At 58.6% G+C, this 13883-nt stretch overlaps 1 protein-coding gene across 11 annotated transcripts in view; it reads left to right on the top strand.

Annotated features, from left to right (window-relative positions):
* Nucleotides 1–13883, top strand: part of EMID1 (EMI domain containing 1) — a 94977-nt gene that overhangs the window by 76391 nt on the left and 4703 nt on the right. For 5 of the 11 annotated variants that reach the window (XM_048822260.2, XM_048822256.2, XM_048822262.2 and 2 more), the window contains exons 10-14: nucleotides 1316–1453; nucleotides 6269–6358; nucleotides 7865–7917; nucleotides 8244–8306; nucleotides 10002–10046. In XM_048822260.2, the coding sequence (XP_048678217.2) occupies nucleotides 1316–1453; nucleotides 6269–6358; nucleotides 7865–7917; nucleotides 8244–8306; nucleotides 10002–10046 (389 nt within the window). Of the gene's footprint in view, nucleotides 1–1315; nucleotides 1454–6268; nucleotides 6359–7864; nucleotides 7918–8243; nucleotides 8307–10001; nucleotides 10047–13015; nucleotides 13101–13432; nucleotides 13834–13883 lie in introns of those variants that run through there. The other 6 variants (XR_007352920.2, XM_048822265.2, XM_048822269.2 and 3 more) reach the window with 4 other exon arrangements.

The raw sequence follows: 13883 nt of genomic DNA, 5'->3' as shown, positions 1-13883 counted from the left end.
CAGGGAGGAGTGTGGGACCCTGGGGAGCCCTCGATCCTGGCCACGCTGGGTGGTGTCACTACCAGGAGCTCCTTGGCAGGATGATGCCCCCAGCCAGGGGCTGTGGAGCAGGCAGACTCCTGTGCTGGGGGCCTTCTCCCACCCTCTCCCAGCCAAAGCCAGGGGCAGGGAGAGAAGGTCACCAAGGGGGCCCCGTTAAACATGTGTGACAGTATTCAGGCCAGGGGCCACTTAGCCCAGCACAACCTGCAGGCTCTTACTCCTAAACGCTCCCGGGCCTGGGATACAACAAAGCCTGGCACTGCCAGGCCTAGAGTCCGCTGCGCACTGACCCCACTGGCTCCAGCAAGAGCTGGCTCTAGTGGGAGAGGGCAGTGGGCACCCCATGCAGAGCAGGGTTTGGCTCCCACCCCTGCATGCAGCCCAGGGAGCATTTCCTCCCCAGGCCAGGAAATCAGCAGGTCAGCAGCTGGGGTTAGGAGGAAGCCAGTGCTAGCTAGGCGCCTGGGGGGCACTGGTGGCTTTTACACCTTCCTGTGGAGCATCCAGTGCTGGCTACTGCTGGAAAGGGGAGAGGGGCCTTTGGTACCAGACTGCAAGAGGGCCATGGGATGGGCGAGGGGAGGGGAACAGAGGGGCAGACCAGGAGGAAGGGGAAGGGCCATTTCCACCCCTTGCCTTGCCTTGCTTTGCAGCCTCTCTGGCCATATATCAGGGTTAAGTGAAGCACAGGTGGGGCCACTGGGCCTCTGGCTGCAGAGCCAGCCTTCGGAGAACTGCCTCGTCCCCTGCCCGGCCCGGAGCCTGTGCTGTGCCAGCTGCAGGGCAGCAGGTAGGTCCCCTGGGGTGGGATAAGTCACGTGTCCAGATCCGGGATACTGAGGACCGTTCTGGGCTCTGCCGTTGTGCAGCATCCTCCAGCCCGGACTGAGAGAAGGGGGTGGCACCCAATCCCCAAGGCAGCTCCATCAGCACACAGCAGCTTGGGTTCTGCCCCACACAGCACTGGAGCATGGCCGGTGAGCACCCTGCTAGCACTGGCTGGGGGGCAGGACTGCCTGGAGCCCTCTGCAGATCTGGCCTCGTCTTCCTGCCCAGGCTAAGGAAATACCCACAATGCCTTTCACTCAGGTGTGATTTCTTGTCTTGTAACCAGGTTTCTATAGGGCGGCCGAGCCCACAAGCACGGCAGCTGTGCTGTGCAGGAAGGGTCCCCCGTGTGGCGGCCCTGCCCAGGTGACGCCTGCAGCTCTAAAGCAAGAGTTGCTTTCGCTCAGCCCTCACGATCTTTCCTGCCTTTATTCTTCCTTTCTAGGCCCTCCGGGTCCGCCAGGGCAGGATGGTGCAAGGGGCATCCCCGGAGAGAAGGGATTTCCGGGTCTTCCAGGGCCTCCGGGACCCCCAGGCCCCCCTGCCCCAGTGGGGCCTACAGTATCCCGCATTGCTGACCCAAGTAAGTAGCTGGGAGGGGGGAGGGAGGAGGAAGTTACCTGGTTGGAGACAGAGCATGTGCGAGGGGGCGCTGGGCTGCAGTGGGGGAGTCAGTAGGGGATGGCCCCCGTGTGGCGCTCAGAGGGGCTGGTTTCCAGAGGAGAGATGAAAGGTCCTGCCCTCCTGTGCTCATTAAAGGCCCTGGCACTTTACCAGCCAGTCAGTATGAACATGTCTTTCTGGTTGGGGGGGCTGGGAGCCGGGCAAGCTGGGCTTGATTCCGGCACCACTGGCTTTGGCTGCGTGACTGTCCAAGGAGACACCCAATGCGGCTGGAGATGCAGCAGTTCAGCCCTGTCCCTGGCCCCCCACACCCCAGATGCTTCGGGACTATTTAGAAAAGCTGGACAAGCACAAGTCCATGGGGCCGGATGCCCTGCATCCGAGAGTGCTAAAGGAGTTGGCGGATGTGATTGCAGAGCCATTGGCCATTATCTTTGAAAACTCATAGCTATTGGGGGAGGTCCTGGATGACTGGAAAAGAGCTAATGTAGTGCCCATCTTTAAAAAAGGGAAGAAGGAGGAGCCGGGGAAGTAGGGGCATTGCCAGCAGATCGAGGGACGTGATCGTTCCCCTCTATTCAACATTGGTGAGGCCTCATCTGGAGTACTGTGTCCAGTTTTGAGCCCCACACTACAAGAGGGATGTGGAAAAATTGGAAAATGTCCAGCGGAGGGCAACAAAAATGGTTAGGGGACTGGAACACATGACTTATGAGGAGAGGCTGAGGGAACTGGGATTGTTTAGTCTGCAGAAGACAAGAATGAGGGGGGATTTGATAGCTGCTTTCAACTACCTGAAAGGGGGTTCTAAGGAAGATGGCTCTAGACTGTTCTCAGTGGTAGCAGATGACAGAACAAGGAGTAATGGTCTCAAGTTGCAGTGGGGGAGGTTTAGGTTGGATATTAGGAAACACTAGTTCAGTAGAAGGGTGAAGCACTGGAATGCGTTACCTAGGGAGGTGGTGGAGTCTGCTTCCTTAAAGGTTTTCAAGGTCAGGCTTGACAAAGCCCTGGCTGGGATGATTTAGTTGGGGATTGGTCCTGCTTTGAGCAGGGGGTTGGACTAGATGACCTCCTGAGGTCCCTTCCAATCCTGATATTCTATGATTCTGGGCTGTATTAACAGGAGTGTCATATGTAAAAGAGGAGAGGAAATTGTCCCTTTCTACTCGGCACTGGTGAGGCCTCAGCTGGAGCACTGCGCTCAATTCTGGGTGCCCCACTTTGGGAAAGATGTGGAGAGAGTCCAGAGAAGAGCAACAAAGATGATCAATCTGAGCTATGAGGAAAGGTTAGAAAAACTGGGCATGTTTAGTCTTGACAAAAAAAGGCCGAGGGGGACCTGATAAGAGTCTTCAAATGTGTTACGGGCTGTTCTAACGAGGACGGGGATCAATTGTTCTCCATGTCCCCTGAAGGCAGGACAAGAAGTCATGGGCTGGGCTTCATCTACAGCAAGGGAGATTTAGGTTCGATATTAGGAAAATCTTTGTAACGCTATGGTTGTGGAATCCCCACCATGGGAGGTTTAAGAACAGGCTGGACAAACATCTGTCAGGGATGGGCTCGGTTTGCTTGGTTCTGCCTCAGTGCAGGGGCTCCACTTGATGACCTCTCAAGGTCCCTTCCAGTCTGACATTTCTGTGATTCTATGGAAGGGTCACTATATGGCAAAAGTTGAGAACCACTGGTTTAGATCACTGGGCATCAGGACTCCTGGGTTCCCTTTCTGACTCAGTGTGTGATCTGGGGCAAGTGGTTCCTCTCTCTGTGTTTAGTTACCTGTCTGTGAAATGCACATTTAACCCTTGCTATTCCTAGTATCTGTATCACTACACACCACTTTGGGACAGGAAGTGAAGGAGAGCGCTGTCTTCATTTGGAACGGAGGGCAGGAGCTAGCTCCTTACAATAAAGCCCAGCCTTGGTTCACTGATAACCTTTTGTGGCTAGGATCTCAGCTTGTGTCTCATGTGAATGAGACACTATACTAGGGCATGGCCTTGGGACTGGCTCAGGGCACCACCTACCAAGTCCCCAGCTGCTCTTCCCACAGCGCCTGGGTTTCCCTTGGTGTGGGATCTCTTAGCCAAGCACTGAGCAGGCACAGGCCTACCCAGACAGTGGGTGTCATTGTGTCCTTGAAGAACCATGTACCTGGAAGCCCTTGCCAGTCACTGTGTCGGGCTCTCTGGCACTGAGGCGGGTGGGAGCCAATTCACTCAGTCAGATGCAGCTAAAACAGTCCTGTTGGACTCGCTCTGTGTCTCACTCCAGCCTCCTTATTGTCCTTTGCCTGATGCTGTAGTTACCCTGCGTTTGCACTGGGTAGCAGCACCCTGACAGCACCACTAGTCTCCACAGTGACAGAAAGAGAAAAAGATAATGTGTTTGTGGCCCTGTGGCTGCCTTCTGAGGGAGAAAGCAGCTGGGGAGGGGCTGGCGCTGGAGGATTTTAAAGGGTTTTTCTGCTTAGAAATATCAGAAATGGCAAGTCTAGTCTCCCCCGGCTTTGCTGGAGGACTCCTTAGTGGCGTGGCAGGAGATGTATGCTGTAAGCTGTCACGTTTTCATTAAAGGGGAGGGGGATCCTTAACAAAGAGACCCTTTCTCCCCATGGTCGCTGGCTGCTGGAGTCTGATGAACGGAGTGGGCGTTGGTGCTCTAGCGGAATGCTCCCGGCACGGAGCACAGGGACAGGCCCTCAGGTTCAGATCCTGGCTCATCTGCTCAGAAGCTCGGGGCTGGAGGTGGGAGTCACTGTGTGAGGGTCTCTGGCCTGTGTCATATGGGAAGTCAGAGCAGCAGATGAAATCCCTCCCCCTCTCCAGTGCTCAGCTTTTACCGCCGTGGGATGCCCCAGTTCTCCAGTCAGCCACAGAGTCTCCCAGGTTAGATGAGACTTGATATTTGAATGTAAAATATTTCTTTTTAAATAAAACCCTTCTAGAGTGTCTTTCTCCATCATAGAAAAGCACACACAAGAAAAGGGCCTGAGCCCAACTGTGTGTTTCCTTTGAGGCTCATCTTTGCCTTTCTCATTCACATGCTGGGAGCCAGGGTCCCTAGCCCTAAGCTTCTGGCACCCACAGTCCTCATCCTTGGAGCATGGCCTAGTGGAGCGAGCACTGGACTGGGCCTCAAGAAACACAGCTTCTATTCCCAGCTCTGGCCTGCTGGGTGCCCTTGGGCAACCCACTTCCCCTCCCTGGGCCTCAGTTTCCCCTCTGTGAACTGGGGATGATGACACTGGCCTCCTTCGTCAAGCACTTGGAGACCTACTGATGACAAGTGCTGTGTGTGAGCTAGGTGTTGTTATTACACTTCAGCCTGTACCCAGGTGGCGTGCAAGCCATCACACAGTGCCCTGCACCCTGGGAGCGGAGCTGTGCCAGTGAGGTGACCCGGTCTCACGGGGGGGTGGCATTGCCCCAGTAGCCGCGGCAGGACTGTGCACTGATGTGACTTCACTGGGCAGGTGCCAGAGCCCAAAGCCATGACTCCGGGCTGCTGACAAGGAGCGGGAGCCTTAGCCGTACCTCAGCCGGAGGCGTTAACCACTTCACTGCTGCAGGGTCCGCTGTGGTGGGGCCTGCCTGGGCTGTCCCCAGGAAATGTCAGCAGGAAGAAGCCAGGGGCCACCTCCCGCTGGGTCCCTCCATGTGACAAGGGACACAATGCAAGGCATGGACTCCAGTCCTGGGCGTCTCCTCTGGGAGGGAGGCAGAGCAGGGGAGCCAGGGTGTGCCTCAGCGGAGCCTTGCGTCCAGCACCTCTCCAGCAGACACTCGCCTCCCATGGCTGCAGGTTCTAGTGGGTACGTTTAACGGTCCTAGGCCCTTGTCCTGGATTGGATTGGCCTGCTCTGCCCCCTAGTGGCCAGATGTAGCAGCCAACCTCCACAGGCTAAAGTGCAGCTGCTGGACACTTGCTAAACTAAAACCACTCAGCTTGGGTGCGGATCAAACCATTTCTGGGCAAGGCTTCCAGCTGCATGTGCGCCCGGGCCTGTCTAACTGTGTCCACGCGATGAGCCTGTACATGCACCTCTGCAGGCCCTAGTACTCCACTCTTGTATAGCTCTTTTTGGGGGTGATCTCAAAGTGTGTTACAGAGGAAGGCAATAGCATTATCCCCATTTTATAGATGGGGAAACTGGGGCACAGAGCAAGTGACTTGTTCAAGGTCACCCAGAAGGTCAGATCAGGGAACAGAACCCAGATCTCCTGGGTCCCCGTCTAGTGCCCTCGCCACTTGGCCACACATGGATTTGGGCATATATGTCTGAGTGTACAGGGACTGGTGTATGCGTCTGAGCAAGGACTGCCATACGTGGCAGTCAGTGCCTATGGACTACCCAGACAAAGTGTGTGTGATTCATCTCCAGACAGCAGCCGGAGCACTGAGGAGAAGAGCCTGCCTCTCAGTCAGTGGGAGAGGCTTGTGCAGAAGGCTCGCGCCTGACCCCTGCTGGTAACCATGGTGGCCTGTGCATACGGGCACATGCGTGCGTGAGTCTGATCAGCTGTATCTCCGCGTGGCTGGCTGGCTGCTGTGTCCCTGCTGTGCCATACCCAGCAGATCTGGCCCTCTGCCCAAATCTCGCTGAGCAAGCGGCTGAACTGGGCCCAGTCTGGCTGTGCAGTTGGCCCATGCTAAGGGATGTTGGGCCCATTTCACTGTGGCTCCAGGAGGAAAAGGGGGCTCCTCAGAGTCCTTATAAGCCAGCACCGCCTGGCAGTCCCCTCTAATCTCTCCTCCCTCCATGTCCCAGGGGACCCGCTTCTGTCAAACACCTTCACTGAATCTGACAGCGTTGGCACTATGGGGCCTGCGGGACCCCCAGGGCCTTCAGGGCCAATAGGTAAGTTCCCCTCCTCCCCGTTCCTCACTGGCGCTCTGATGTCCAGGTCGCTGGTTACCCCATCCAGTGGAGGTCTCCCTGTAGTCCCCCACGGCCTCCATGGGGCTTTACGGGATGGACTTTGCCCACGGCAAGGCTGGCACAAGGAATTCCAAGCTGAGGGATACACATCCCTTGGGAATGTGCCATCGATGGTTGGGCATAACAGCAGGGATATGAGCCTGGTGCTGCCAGCCGAGGGGGTGCCACCCTCAGGGTGCCATTTGGAACTGGGGTACCACTGAGCCCACCTGACCCACCAGCCTGGGCTCCCTTTACACTGTACTGCTATGCAGCCTATCAAGCCCTTCCCCAGGCTTCAGACTGCACTTTACCAGCACACATACAAGTAGGGGGACACACAGATGCTGAGATCAGCTCTGCATGGGAAGGCTCAGCTAAAGAACTGAAGTGCTGTACTCAAGTGCACACCCCACTCTGGAGTGTAGACCCAAAATTTCACCATCTTGTGCCGCTCAGAGAACTGTACAGCGTAAGCTCGTGAAATTTGCCCCCTCCCTCAATGTGGAGAGAGATATGCAACAGCTGTCTGCCCCAAGTTATGATTTCCACACACTGGTCTTAGACAAAACAAAACAAGTTTATTAACTACAAAAGGTAGATTTTAAATGATTATAAGGGATAGCAAACAGATCAAAGCAGATTACCCAGCAAATAGAACAAATACAGAATCTAAGCTTAATATACTAAAGAAATTGGATACGTGTAACAGCTTCTCACCCTAAATGTTGTTTTAGGCAGATTGCAGAGAGTCTTGAAGGCTGGCTGCTCTTGCTTGCAGCTTAAAACTCCAGGGATCCCTTTCACAGGCCAGATCTCTTCCCAGCCTGGGCTCAACCCTTCTCCCCAGCTCCGTCCTTTTGTTCTCCTGTGTTTCCAGCCATCCTCTTTCTTGGGTGGGGAGTCAGTGAAGAACAAACCACAATGATGTCACTCCCCTGCCTTAAATAATGTTTGCATGTGGCGGGAACCCTTTGACTCCCACACCCGGTCAGTGGAAAAACACTAGCATTATGATGGAGTCCAGTACCAAGTGACTTGGTCACATGTCCCTCTAGGGCCACCACAGCCATGATTCAGAGGCTGTTTGTAGCGTCGCCAGGAAGGCTTCCCAGTGGGAGATTAGCATCTTCTGAGACCTATTGTTCTCCCCTAATGGCCTATCCTAGCCAGCCATCTAAACTGCATTCTGTCTAGTGGGCGTTCCCCAGGTGTAAACACATTTGTAATAGATGCATATACAATATTCCTAACTTCAGATACCAAAATGATACATGCATACAAATAAGAAAATCATATTCCGTAAATCATAACTTTCCAATGATATGTCACATGCCTCATTTTGCGCAAAATACATCATAATTATGTCATACTCATATCAGAATTATATTATTATGAAGAATATGGGGCATAATTACACAGTGTGTTCTGCTCCTCTTGTTCCAGGTCCTCTGGGCCCCCCAGGGCCAGTTGGGCTACCAGGCCCTCCGGGGCGCGATGTAAGTGCTGTATCTGGGGGAAAAGAGGCAGGGGGCACAGGGAGCTGACTATGGGGTGGGGGGCAGGGCCTGAGTATCTTATCTCTCCTGTTGGAATGGGTATGTGATCTGCTTCCCCAAGTCACCCCTGCCCTGAGTACATGAGACCCCTTCTCCCCTCCCCATGGCACTCAAGAACTGCCCTCCCTCTCCTGGATACACAAGAACCCCCCATCACCTGGGTATCTGGAGCCAGCCCCCTCCAGTGGTGCCAGCTAGGCTGTGGCCAGGCTGGGGAGAGCAGCCCCTGAAACCAGGATGCTGATGCTGTCATTGTTGCTGTGCAGGGGTTACCCGGAGAGCCAGGTGCTGACGGAGCCGCCGGTCCCCCAGGGGAGAAAGGAGACAGAGTGAGTGACCCCCAGCCCCTGCCGCGCGGCTAGTAGCCAGGGCCGTGTGTGAGGGGACAGGGCTGCAGAGGGGTGCACGGGGCAAGGCTGAGGGCAGGGGCAATGGTGGAGCAGGGGCATTCTGCCTTTGCAAGGCCAGGTGCAGACACTGGTGTTGCTCTGGGCTGGTCCAGCGGGCACTGCCTATGTCTTGCAGGGCGATGGCCCAGCCAGCCCCTGCCACCAGACCACTTCCCAGGCCATTGCCAGAGGCTGGAGCTCAGCCCTGGTGGGTGGAGGGTTTACCGCTCGCAGGAGCAGCTCCCTGGCTCCGTGACTGTCAAGTGGGTCAGAGCGCAGACCCTTCGCTCTCAGACTGGGGTCCTGTCCAGGGGCCTGTCTGAGACGAGGTGGGTTGCTGGACACATGCCTCTGTCTCTGCCACTACAACCAGCTTCTTCGCTGGCAGCTTGGGCAGAGAGGCCATGGAGACAACGTTCCCCTCCTGGGACAGGCTTGGGCACAGAGGCAGGGACAGTGCCAGGGCTCCATCGGGGACCCCTTCCACCTCCAAGGACGGCAGTGCCGCCTCCTCTAGCAGAGGGAGAAAAACGGCTTTCCCCATCCACCCATTCCCAGGCTGTGCCCCCCACCCTGGGGATGGCAGAGACTCTTCTCGGGTTCACGGGAGTGAACTCCACAAGTGGGCGATGCTGTGCCAGACGAACAGACACACGAGGGGCAGGGGTCTGCCCAAAATCCATGTGCCGTTCCACTGCTCCTTACTCAGAGGCCTGGCTGTCTGTGAGATGCCAGAGGGGCTGGGGCAGTGTGCCAGGCCACAGCCAGGCACTCGCTGCCTTCTCTCTCTAGGGCCCTCCTGGCTCTCCTGGGAGCAGAGGCCTGGATGGGGACCGTGTATGTTGTGGGGCTTGATCCCTCAAATCCATTCCAGTGCTCTGTATGTTGGGGGGGGAGCCCCGATCCAAGATTCCAGAGCCCCACGGCCTACATGGGGAGGGGCCACTCCTCATGCCCCACAGCCCACACCCAAAGCCCCGCACCCCACGCTGGGAGAGGCTGTCTGTGCCCCTCACTCCCAGAGCCCCCCGCCCCATGTTGGGAGAGGGCTGTCTGTGCCCCCTCTCCCCCAGAGCCCCCAAGCCACGCAGGGAGAGAGCTGTCTGTGTCCCCCCCACCCCAGAGCCCCCGCCCCACGCTTGGAGATGGCTCTCTGTGCCCCCTGTCCCTCAGAGCCACGCGACCCACGCTGGGAGAGGGCTCTCTGTGTCCCCCACCCCAGAGCCCCCCGCCCCATGCTGGGAGAGGGCTGTCTGTGCCCCCTCTCCCTCAGAGCCCCCGAGCCACGCAGGAAGAGAGCTGTCTGTGTCCCCCCCACCCCAGAGCCTCCGCCCCACGCTTGGAGATGGCTGGCTGTGCCCCCTCTCCCCCAGAGCCTCCGCCCCACGCTTGGAGATGGCTGGCTGTGCCCCTCACCCCAGGGCTCCCTGTCCCACACTGGGAAGATGTCCCTCCTCATGCTGGGGTGTGCCCTGTGCTCTCCACTCTGGGGAAGGGTGGATCCTTCCCGTATGCCCCTCCCAGCAGGCCTCTTCTGTCCCCTCCCCCCAGGCTTCTCATCCTCGGGTGCCCCTTGTGTCAGCAGCCCTGGGCTGGCTCCGGCTCACGCTGGCATCTCTCTTGTCTCTGTTTCAGGGGCAGCTGGGTCCAAAAGGCGAGCAGGGGGAGAAGGGCACCTGGGTAAGCACAGGGCACCAGCCGCTCGCTCACCCACTGCTGTTCTGCACACTGCACCCGGAACTGGCACCAGCCTCCCGGGGGGGCATAGGGCTTTGCATTGCAGCATCCTGCCACAACCCCTCAGCCCCCTAGACAGAGCCTGCTCCGCCAGGCTCCGGGGGCCAGAGAGGCAGTGCTGGGGCCTCCCCTTGACATCCCTGGTTAACGCGGTGTCCCACATGCAGGGGACGGGACCACAGAGCCGCTTCTCTCCCCTCATGGCCCAGAGGCTGCTTGGAAGCCCCCTGCCCTGCCCGCGAGCGCCCCCTCCTAGGAGAGCAGAAACCTGCCCTGCCTGAAGCCGGGGCTCCCTCGAGTCTGCAGGGCGCATCCCCCCGCCATGGCGCTGTGGCGCTCCACGTTCCATCCCCCTCACCGTGGAAACGTCCCTGGCAGGGCTGTGGCCAGGCGCGCCCTCCTCCCGTCCGCTGGAGACCCAGCTGGCCTGCCAGTCTCTGGACCTGGCCCCTTCCATGGGACGCCCCGCATGACGCCCAGCTACTTCTGGGCCTTTCCACTGCCATCGCTGCCACACCGGGCATGGCGGGGGAAAGCTTTGGGCCCATTTCAGCCTGACCTCCCCCGCCCGCCAATCCTGAACCAGCCTCTAGCCTGGGCCTCCCGTCGCCTCTCGTACACAGACACGTTCACAGCCGGCCAAGCCTTCAGCCCTGGCTGCTGCAGGGGGGCTCGCCATGCAGGCCGGGATGGGATGAAAGGTCAGCGGTGCCATTCCAAGCTGCCAGGCAGGGTGGGGCTCGGCATAGGTGCCAGGAGAGGAAGTGGCTGCCAGGTTGGGGAAGCTGCATGGATGGATGATGGCAGTGTAGCTCCGAAGAGGAGACGGGCTGCTGGGATCTGCCAGGTTGCCCCCGGGATGGCCCCGCAGAGGGGAATTAATGATGCTGGCAGGTTGTGGCATGGAGCCAAAGGCCATGGCTTGTTTCCCCTTACCTGCTCCAGCCTCGGTGGGATCTGGGGGATGTGGCCAGGCCATGCTGACTGGGGAGGGGGACATGGTGGCAGCCCTGACTGAGCACCCTGGTCCCTCTGGAGCTCAGCCCATGCCCCATCCATCTTTCTCTCTTTCTGTCTCTCTCATGCTCCATTTCTTCCCCACCCCCCTCACCCCCTGGGATCTTTCCCATCATCACCCCCCATCCCTGGGGCCCACTCCTCGGCCCTTCCGCTCTTGGGGCCGTGTCTGCTGGAGACATTGGCACCTCCCACTTCTATCCCTTTGCGCAAAGCTGGGAAGGCCTCTCTGGGAACGGGGGCTGGGGCCAGCGCCAGGGGACCGGCTCACAGTACGGGCCCCCACCAGGCCAGTGTGAATATTCGTGCCGATGGCGAAGCTGGATCTGTCCGCACAGTGCCTGGACTGCGTGAAGCCGCAGGGCAGGGCTGGCCCAGAGAAGTGGATGGTGCCAGGGCTTCCGGCCCCCCGCGTCCTGGTTGTGGGGTTAGCGATTGATACAGCTGTGGGAACCTCTCTTTACATGTGTCTCCATCTGCCTGCTGGCTGCAGGGAGTCCTGCTCCTAACCTGCAGCATGCGCCCTCTCCACTCCCTGCGTGCCCCCCACTCTGCCCGGCACAAGGCTAGCAGCTGTCCTTTTGTGCTGCTGGGACAGCCCTGCCTGGCTCCCGCCCCCCGATCATTGGCTGACAGGTACCAGCTAGCCCCTCCTTGCCTCCTTAATGTCCCTGACTGCATGGCTCCCATCCCCGTCTCTCACCACCCCCACCCTGCACTTGGAAGTGCAGAGCCAATGCGAGCCCCTCACACGGACCCGCTGGCGCCGGACCCGCTGGCAGTGAATCTCTGTGGGCGGAGGAGGAAGAAGGGTGGTTGCTTTGGGGAGCAGGAACCGAGATCTGCTCTGGGTGCCTCCCCTTCTCTATCCCAGGGACATTCCCGGGGCACTTGGATGCTAGGGAAGCCAGGAGGGATTGCAGGGGCTGCAGCAGCATCCAGCCTTTCAAAGCCCAGAACCAGCTTGGGGCAGACCAGCATCTGAGGGGTGTGAAGAGCCTTGTCCCGGCTTGAACCCCATCAGCTGACACAGCCAGGAGACAAAATGGGGGTCTTGAGGTGCAAGCCCCCTGGAGGCAGCCCCAGAGTGAGAATCCTGGTGTGGCCCAACAGCAGCCCCTGCAGGCCAACATGAGCACTGCGCTCCCAGCTATTCCCGCCTGGGGACTACAACAGAGATGAGTGAGGGGTGCAATGGGTGAGGCCACCCTGCAGTGCAGGGCCCCAGTGCAGCGCTTTGCCAGGGTCCTTGTGGGAACGCGGACAGCGCAGAGTGGTGCTCTGGAGCCAGAACAGGCAGCAGTTTAGACTGTTCCAAAGGCTACTGCATTTCCTGAGCCCCCCAAGCCCGTGGCTGGCTGCGCACTCAGCAGTCCCTTCCCCCAAGCTCTGAAATGCAGCCAACTCTAGGCCGGGGCATGGCAGCCATGCTGCACGAGGGATCATGGGGCTTGGTGAGCTGGGGCTACCTGGATGGGCTGCACTCGCACCTGCAGGGGTGGGGGGAAGGGACAGGGGATAGTGGCCAGCGATGGGATTCAGCCAGAGGGCTGCTGCTTAATCTGAGACTCAGGCTCTTCCCGTCTCCCCCATGAGCTGACCTAGCTCTTCCCTCTCCAGCAGCATGTGTGTTTGTCATGAGCTGTGCCAGGTGAATGCTGCAGAATGCCACCCAGCCCAGCCTGCTCCCTGAGGGTCAGCATGTGCATGCCTGTTATGTCAGTGCCCAACTGGGGCAGGAGGGGCTTTTTAACCAGCTGCCCACACCCCCTCGAGAGAGGGCGGCTGGGCTGTTCATCCCTCTTCTTTCCCCCCCACTTTGCCTGAGGTCCCGGGGGTCGGAGTGCACCCGCGGGCATTCCCTTCACGGCTGGATCTGTCTCTTTCGTCCACAGGGGGAGGGGTTACACCAGCTCCGAGAGGCTTTGAAGATTTTAGCTGAAAGGGTTTTAATCTTGGAAACAATGATTGGGCTTTATGGTGAGTAGAGACAGACAGGAGGACAGAATTCCAGGCTGCTGGTGTGGGGCTGAGCTCCCAGCGAGGGGCAGAGCAGGACGCGGGAGCGCCCATGCACGCTGCCACCACACAAACAGTGCTCCCTGCTTCCAGCCCACGGTACTGCACAGCCCCATGGTGCGAGGAGGGCCAGTGAGTCAGGCTGTGGGGTGGGCTGGGGCTGGGGCTTGCTGTCCCCACACCTCCCTGCACTGGGAGCTTTGCCTGTTTGTTGATGGCAGCCGGTGGGATTTAGTCCGCCTGCCATGTGGGTCGGCAGTGTTGCCTAAGATGACATCATTCCGCTTCAACAGGGCTTAGGGCAACTGTGGAAACCCAGGCTTTGATGGCCTCACAGTGGCCTCCCACCTGCTGATGTCCTGGAGCTGCTGGAGGAGGAAAATCCCAGACCTCCCCCGCACAGGGGGAGGGTCACGGGAACCAGGACAACAGCATACCCCCAAACCCCAACCCACGCACCCAGGCACTGACATCGCCAGGGAGTGCAGCTAGACCAGCGCCGTGGGGACAGGCCGCTTGGATGCATCTGTACTCAGTGGGGAAGGGGCAGCTCCCACTGCGGTGAATGGACCTGCGGGGCATGGCTAGGGACTGAGTACTGGGGCGTTCCCCAGGGATCTGCCTGCAGTTGGAGAATGCCCCCTAGTGGCAGCAGGCTGACGGGATTGTTAATTACAGACTTTCCTTTCTCTTATGGTGGTTTAATATTTGTGTTGGGGCCCCATTGTGCTGGGTGCCGTACAG

Source organism: Caretta caretta, chromosome 15, assembly GCF_965140235.1.
Source record: "Caretta caretta isolate rCarCar2 chromosome 15, rCarCar1.hap1, whole genome shotgun sequence".
In the NCBI taxonomy this organism is placed as follows: domain Eukaryota; kingdom Metazoa; phylum Chordata; order Testudines; family Cheloniidae; genus Caretta; species Caretta caretta.
This window is presented reverse-complemented; position numbering and strand designations above follow the sequence as displayed.